Here is an 8,216-nt window from a genome sequence, read left to right as displayed (position 1 = left end):
GAGGCATAATGATGAGGGTGTGCATGAGCTTTAACGTTCAGAAAGACCCAGGTGTTAACTCAGATGCCGCCACCTGCCGTGTTCCCTGAACAAGGTTCCCAACACTCCTCTAACGTAACTTCTTCCTCTGCGAAATGAAGATAACAATGCCCATCCGCACCGAGTTAAACAACGCACATAAAACTGCCGCTGGCACACAGCAAGCGACCAGTACAAGACAGCTCTTAACCGCTACTTACATTGGCCACGACTTTCACCTCTTTGTACTGTGCTTCATAGAAAATTCCAGCATTTTCCAGTGCTTCTGTTAGTGAGGGCCCATTTTTCACCTGCTTATCTAATCCATTCACAAACTCCTCCAGCTTGGCGCTTGCCTCTTCAAATTCTTTGGAAAACTTCTTCCCACCTGTCTTATCTAAAATAACACAAGAAGTATTCATTTCAGGATAAAAAAAGAAAAAGTAAAATATTTAATCTTTTGAAGATTAGATGACCCTAGATGACCTGTGACCCCGTTCTTGCTGCCTTCATGTATAATATTGTCAGTCTCATAGTTTCACCTTAAAAAAAGCTTCTCTGAATCGCAAAAATCACAAAACAGTATTGAAATGGTTTACGTGAATCTGCTAGATGATTAAGCAAGATTAAGCATCCCAAAGGCACTGTACTTAAGGAAAACAAAAGAAGTCCAACTAAAAGGTTTGCTGACTGTTTTTAGTCACAAATTTGATGCCACACTGCTACTCAGGAATAACGGAATGAGGCTTGATTCTGTTCACTTGCACCATTAACTTTTACTCCACACAGTGTATAAGACACATCTCTTAGATGAGAAGACTAAGACTCAGAAAAGTGAATATAAAGTGACCTCTGTGTGAATCTTGCTAAAAATTCTTCTTTCTTAACTGAAGAACCCTGATAATTTCATATCGGAAGAGTATAAACCATGAATTATTTTTTCAGTGACATTACAGACTGTTACTTATTCTCTCAAATATACTTCTTTCCCTACGACTGTTGGAATAGGGCTTTAGCTATGGTTATGAATTTCGGCTTTGCCTCGTTGGCTGTGTAACTTAGGCAAGCTCCTCATCTCCTTACGAAGCCTCAGATTTCTCACGTACAAAATGGAAGTTTTTAACATACTTTCTGAGTTGTTGTGAGGATTAAACCAGATATCTAACATGTTAAATTTAAAGCACGGTGCAAGAACAAAATAGATGCCAAAATGAGTATCTAAGTAGCCATTTATTCACAATTTCAAAAATATTTATCAAATGCCTATTACGTACTAAGCACTGCTCTAGGAGTTGGATATAGCAGTGAACAAATAAGGAGAATTTCTACTTTCATGAGATTTATATTCTAATAAATTATTAATATGATTATTACGTATAATTAACAATGTAAGGAAAAGAGAGCAACGGGATTTCACGTGGCATTACAGTGACCTTATCACAGAGCACACTCAAACCAGTTAATCACACACGTGCAACACACCTGTCTGCATATAACCCCATATATCAAGAAAGCACCAGAAGCGGGGAAAATGACAGAAGTTATTTCTTTGGGTTTTTTAAATTTACTTTTCTCCAGCTCTGAGAAATCATCGACATAGAACACTGTGTAAGTTTAAGGTGTAGAGCGTGAAGGAGGAGAACTTAAGACATGAATTTACTTGTGATGCATACGAAACGTGTATGTGTTTCATAGGGAAATTTCGCTACTTGGGAACCAGAGCCGGCACAACTGTTCTCTACAACCTAAGGCTCCCTGTGGAAGAAGCCAGTCCCGTCGCTGGAAAAGACCAGATCTGGCCAGAAAAGCTTGACTTATTCTAGTTAAGAGGACGTATTACCTTTCAAGCATTTGAGAGTTTCTGTACTGCACACATCCACCCTCATGGTCGACAGCTGTTTTTCCTTCAGCTCTATCTGATCCTCTGAACGCTTGTACAGTAGCAGCTCTTCGATGAGGGCCTGAGACTGAACGCAGGGCAGAGGCAAATTTCATTTACGAGTTCACTGGCTTGCTCACCTTTCCCCATTAAAACCTAATAAAACTCCAAGAGGGGAAAAACCCTTCACAGCGCCTCATAATCAGAGATATCAATATCAATTCTCATGTCAAAAGCAAACTTTTAGTCACATATTTTAAAAGATCCTTTTCCTTAGTTATTCGAAGCTAATTTATGGATACAGGGTTAAGACTAAAACAGACAAAGGTCCACTTATGCCGTCTTTAAATTTTAATTAGATAAGCATAATCTTATTATGCTAACTCTAAGCAAATGCCAATTTAGTAGAGCTTCATAGCAAGATGAACCCCTTGTTGGGGTACAGCACAGAACTCCTTTATTTCTTCCATTAGGGAAACAGATAAAACTCCAAGCCATCTGATCCCAGTCTGGATCCCTTTAGAACGCAGAATATAACTGATGTAAAATTGAATCAAAATAAATCTTACTGGACTACCTGGGAAACTGTAACACAAAAAGGGTGAAGGCGGCTTTGGCATATTCAACATATTCTGTAACTTACTCGAAATTCAGCAACTATCTTAGACTTGAGAGCAGCTTTTGGATTCGTGGATGCTGTTGGAATTAAACAAAAGATCATTAAGAATACTGACAGAAAAAGCTGATGAATATTCAGGAAAATTTTAGCTCTATAGTTAAGGGTGTACTTTTGAACACAGGTCGAACATGCACACTTAAATCATAGTATAATTCCTAGAATAAATAGTGGAATAAGAAATATAAACACTCCCAAGCATGGTCAACATAAAAAGATATTATTTAGATAGGACTGACCTACTTACCTCCAACAGGGCCTGTAAGTCATAAAGTCCTGGAATTACTGATTTGGAAACACTGCACTACATGAAGCACCTTGTTCCATCCCTGACTGAGCGTAAGAGGCTCTCGACACCTCAGTGAGAGCGTTCAGCAGCGCGACATCCAATTAACCCCGGGCACTGGCTGCAGAAAATCGCTCACAAGCATCAACTCTATTCCTACGTATTTAGCTTCGGGTTTCTTTCTCTGCTGACTCAGTTCACAACAAAAACAGGCACGAAAAGTTCTAAGTACATTCTCACTGTGGTTGAACTTTGGCTGGAATGGTGACTCCTGTTGTTCCTAAGCATGCAACTTATGACCGAAAGGGTGTCAGCGGCTCCCTGAATCGTGCTGAGTGCCACATGCTGGCCGGAGCAAAACCATCCCGAGTGTCTCGTTTCACCTCCCAAGTCTCACTGTCTTTTACCTTGTTCCCTCCACACCTTCAGGGCTTTCTCAGTATTCCTCAGTTTGGCCCACAGCAGCCTATCACATGCAGTGTTCCACTCCCCTGGTCTCATGCTGGGTAAACATGATAAACACAGCAGGAGCTCCTGTTAGAGAATGAGCTTCTGGCCAGGATCTGAGGCCCGTGTCTAATCTGGTAGAGAGTATCCCCAAATCTGAAGGATTTCATGGCTCCCACAGAATGCTTCTTAACGCCTAGTCTCCTCTTGAGCTCTGCTGCTTAATGCCAGCTGCCTCTAACTTCACACATCTTTGAACCTGAGAAGTTACCCCGGACGCCATGAAGCGTTTAGTTTCTTCTTTCAATCCCCCAACTACTCTTGAATCTTCACTCATTTAAACCCTTTTCCTGCATTTCTTTTGTTTAAAAGTAGTTTTTGGTTTTTTTTTTTTAAAGAAGTAACTCCATGATGGCTTGTTTAGTATAAGTCACTGGGAGCCTCCCAGGCCTGGAAAACACAGGCTTGCCCATGGTTTATGCGAGGTACGGTGTCAAATGGTCTACATTTTTCTTCTGCTCCAAAAAGAGGAGTTAATTTTATATTAGTTGAGATTTTGTTCCTTACTTTGTGATTTCTTCCACTGCTTATTCGGTTGTTTGTTCAGATTTTCTTTCAGCTGCTTCTGAGTTTTGAAAGTGGTACCTGGAAAACATTTCAGTTTTTGCAATCTGGCATTATGGGAAGCTGTTCTGTCTGTCCACTTCAGTGTCAAAGTTGTAGCATGAAAAAAGGCAATCCGAGACTGTGTGTCGTTTTTTTCTTTCCTTTTCTTTCATTTTTTAAAAATACCTACTAGATCTCTAAGAAGCTGTCAAATATGATTTCTTTAGTCAATGAAATTACTGATTTTGAGAATACGGCAGGAAGCTTAAAAATACCAGTTAACACATTTGAATGAAGAATTTAACAGCTTCTTAGAAGATGCTATTTTTAAAGCAAATTTCTAGTCAAATAGTCATTGTATCAGATATCGCCAGCTTCCAGTCAATGATTTAATTGCATGCATCTAATATATAGGAACTAAACAACTTTTTAAAAAACAAGTAGAAACTTACTGCAAATCTAAACCAACAAAGAGACTGAAGAATGACAATCTGTTTATTATCAAATACTTAGTGACAACTGAAACGCTGTCCAAAAAATTCTCCAGCAGTAAGAGGACAGGGCAGTAATTACTAAACACAAAAAACGAACAGTTTAAACACTCAACATAAAGCAAATGGAGGAAAATAATCAGATGGCCATCACCACTTAATATGCTTGACTTTCTTTCATCAATAAAAACAAAATCCAACCCTCCTCAAATCAATTCTACTTAAATTTTAATTTGGATTTTTATAAGTATTTAATTTTAAACAAACAAGGCCAGATCCAAAATTATATTATTAAGCAACACGACCAGATCTATAAAATACATATAATTTTAAAGACTAAACAATGACTCAAATTTTCTTTTAGGAAAGAAAAAGACACTTACTCAAAGCTTCTCTTAATGCCATAATCATTTCTTCTGGGTACACATTTCGATCTTCCCAGATTTTAAAGATTCGTTCTATAGACTTTGAGACAGATGGATCCCTGAGGAGAAAGAAAAAGTGAGACAGATATATAAAAACGGTCACTTACATCTCAAACTAGAAATCTAAAAAGAGAGTTGTTGCCAAATTATTTTCCAATGTCTAGGACTAAAACCTGAAGTACTCTCACTCAGCACTCTTTATCAATGACATAGATGGAACTCTGGACAACATATTAAACATTTTTTTTAAGTATTTAATTTTAAACAAACAAGGCCATATTAAACATTTTTTTTTTTAATATGGAACGCTTCACGAATTTGCATGTCATCCTTGTGCAGGGAGGGGCCGTGGGAATCTTCTCTGTATCGTTCCAATTTTAGTATATGTGCTGCTGAAGCAAACGCCATACTAAACTGTTTGATGGATATGAAGTTCAGAGGGCTACTGACACAACTGGCACCCTGGAAGACAGGCTGACTCCAATAAGATGAAATCGAACAATGAAGAATCTGGTCCAAAATACCAATTGCACTAGTACAGAATAAGACAAGGCTTAGCAATGCTACATGCTTGTTTTTCTTCAAAGTTTGGTCGAAAATATGAATCAATAACACACTGTGACATGTTTTCCAAAAAGCTATTGCTTAATATTATGAAAATACATATCTAGACTGGTGGCAGTGAGAAATATCACTTTACTGTTTGCTTCACAGGTGGATTTCCGTGTCAGGCTGGTCATCTTATTTTAGCAGGAAAATTGTTAAAATAGAAGTGTTTGACCAATAATGACCAAAAGCAAAAATTAAAATCATATCTTATGTGGAACTGCAGAAAAAACAGAAGAACAATGCCGGGAGGTTTCATTAGCTGTTGTAAAGAAAAGGGCTCAGACTGGTTTTGTGCGATCCCAGGATACAAAATAAGAACAAAAGCATCAAGTTCTAGGGAAAGAAATTCAATCTACCAGATCTGTCAGAAGACTGAGAACATTCTAACATTCTGAACACATCTGTCAAAAGACAAAATGGAAAAAAAATCTGGAAACGTAAATCTCTCCCCAAGCAAATCCACCAACCCATAAGGAGTTTTAAAAATAAAAAACCAAGCTATGTCAATTTCATGGTCCCTTTCAAACATGAGAGTCCATAATGTGTCATAATCTCACATGTTCACAAAGGACTTTTTTCGGTTGTGGGGGTGAGGGCGCTAATAACAGATGTACAGGAAACAAAACTGTACTAAACTTCTAGAAAATTACATTTCCTAGAGATTTATTAATCAAAATGAACACTATTCCAATTTTTTCTTATGATTTTTATGACACCCTTCCTCTCATTATAAAAAATATATATACAGATACATGTAGCACATACAGTACTTTCATGGTATTTATTTTTACAGTACAGTATATGTAGTAGTATGTAATGGTATATGTATAAATTTCATGTATTACAAATATAATATAGAAATATATTATAAATACTATATGGAAATAGCACATATATGATATGTACTACATATTAAATTTATGTACATATAACACTGAAAAAAAATTATGGAAAAGTATAAAGAAAAAGTACACTCATTTTCACCAACTGGGATTTATGGTATATCATAAATATATTAGACAATTAGTTCTGGCATTACTATTGCTAGTTTTTTTTCCCATGGATGCTAGTATTGTATTTGAAACCTTTTTTATATAAGCGTGTGTGTGCATAATTGTATATTCTTTTCACTTAACAAAACCAGCTTTTCCCAATGTTCTAATCTACTCTTTGTAAACATTACTTTAATGACTGCACAATACTCTACCGTGTGACTGCTCCACAACTGACTGCCTGCCTCCTATTGGATGCTTAGGTTGTTTCTGGATTTCTGTTACTACAATTAATGCTACAATGGGGACCTTTTAGTCAAAGTCTCTTTTGGTCAAAGTCTCTTTCTCATTAATAATGCCAAAATATTTTCTAAGAGTGTTGTACTTTTGGTCAAAGTCTCTTTCTCATTAATAATGCCAAAATATTTTCTAAGAGTGTTGTACCAATTTACACTCCTGCTACCTGTATGAATATACTGTTCGCCATTCTTCTACAGCAACGACTGGTCTCGCTTTGATTCATATTTATTCAACTATTCAACTATTTCCCCCTTTTAATTTTTTACTATCAAAAATTCCAGATACACTTAAAAACAGAATCACCCAGATTCAAAAAATTATTAAGATTGGCCACATTTTCTCCATTTACCCCCTTCTTCGCTGAAGTATTTTAAAGCAAATCTCGGCTATTGTGTCATTTTACCCCTACTCTGTAACACTCTGTCATAGAACTACAATGCTCCAACATGCCTAATAAAATTAACAGTCATGCTCTGGTGTCACCTACCTTCGTTCTATAATCAAATTTCCCTGAATGTTTCCAAATGTCATTTTATGGCTGTCCGAATTGGGATCCAAAGAAGGTGAACGCACTGCATGTGGTTACGTCTCTTAAGTCTCTTTCTAGTCCAGAGCAATTTGCTTAAAACATCCTTGGTATTTTTCCCACGCCATCACTGACTTGCTGTGGTCAAGGGTTTAGCTGTCCGGCAGAACGTCCCACAGTCTGCCTTTACTTATTTGCTTCCTTCGGTGTCACTTAATTTGCTTCACCAACTCCTGAATTTCCTCAGAGATTACATCCATGCTCAAATTTTTTGAAAGAATATTTAATAAATGACGCTACATGCTTCATACTGCATCCCATCAGGACATGTACAATGCCTGGTTCCTCCACCTCTAACGAAACTAGGATGGATCAATGGGCTGAGGTAGTATTTCATCTTGTGAACTGTGCATACTTGCTCACTAATACTTTAGTGTTTGTCTAATGATTAAGTTTTATATGTAAAAATATTATTTTGCCAACATTACAAATCTTTCCCCATTTTGTACTTTGTTACATTTTAAAACATATCATTTAAAAATTTAGCCTGTTAAAGTAAAAGGCACTCTCCACTGCCATTTTTTCAACGCAGAAAGTCCTTCTACCAGAGATTTAAAAAATTGTAACTTACTTTCTTAACATTCAGATGCATAATACACTTAAAATCTAGTGAGGTATAATATGTAAAGTCGAGCTCTAATCTAAATAGATTTCCTTTTAATTGTTCTAATATCATAATTTCTCTTTTCCTCACTGATTTACTGTGCTTCCTCTAGGATGTATTTAACTTTTTTCTAGGCTGCAAATTCTGATCCACTGATATTTTTACGTTATACTGTATTATCTTCAAAACTGTAACTTATCTTCCCTAATTACAACTATAGTTCAAAACATTTCTTAATTCTATTCTTAGTTGCTTACTCTTCCATGGTTCCAAAAGAGGAGAAATTCTGGCATTTTT

The 8,216-nt window shown here is 36.7% G+C and overlaps 1 protein-coding gene and 1 non-coding gene across 2 annotated transcripts in view; both read right to left on the bottom strand.

Annotated features, from left to right (window-relative positions):
* Positions 1-8,216, bottom strand: part of RPRD2 (regulation of nuclear pre-mRNA domain containing 2) — a 73,040-nt gene that overhangs the window by 18,488 nt on the left and 46,336 nt on the right. The window contains exons 3-7 of the mRNA XM_023525724.1: positions 4,787-4,887; positions 3,874-3,951; positions 2,541-2,593; positions 1,859-1,985; positions 240-415 (exon numbers count right to left, since the gene is read on the bottom strand). Of these exons, the coding sequence (XP_023381492.1) occupies positions 240-415; positions 1,859-1,985; positions 2,541-2,593; positions 3,874-3,951; positions 4,787-4,887 (535 nt within the window). The remainder of the gene's footprint in view (positions 1-239; positions 416-1,858; positions 1,986-2,540; positions 2,594-3,873; positions 3,952-4,786; positions 4,888-8,216) is intronic.
* LOC111733684 lies at positions 5,123-5,229 on the bottom strand. Its single transcript, XR_002778116.1, has one exon. It is a non-coding gene; the product is annotated as a U6 spliceosomal RNA (small nuclear RNA).

This window comes from Pteropus vampyrus, unplaced genomic scaffold (assembly GCF_000151845.1).
Source record: "Pteropus vampyrus isolate Shadow unplaced genomic scaffold, Pvam_2.0 Scaffold617, whole genome shotgun sequence".
Taxonomy (NCBI): domain Eukaryota; kingdom Metazoa; phylum Chordata; class Mammalia; order Chiroptera; family Pteropodidae; genus Pteropus; species Pteropus vampyrus.
This window is presented reverse-complemented; position numbering and strand designations above follow the sequence as displayed.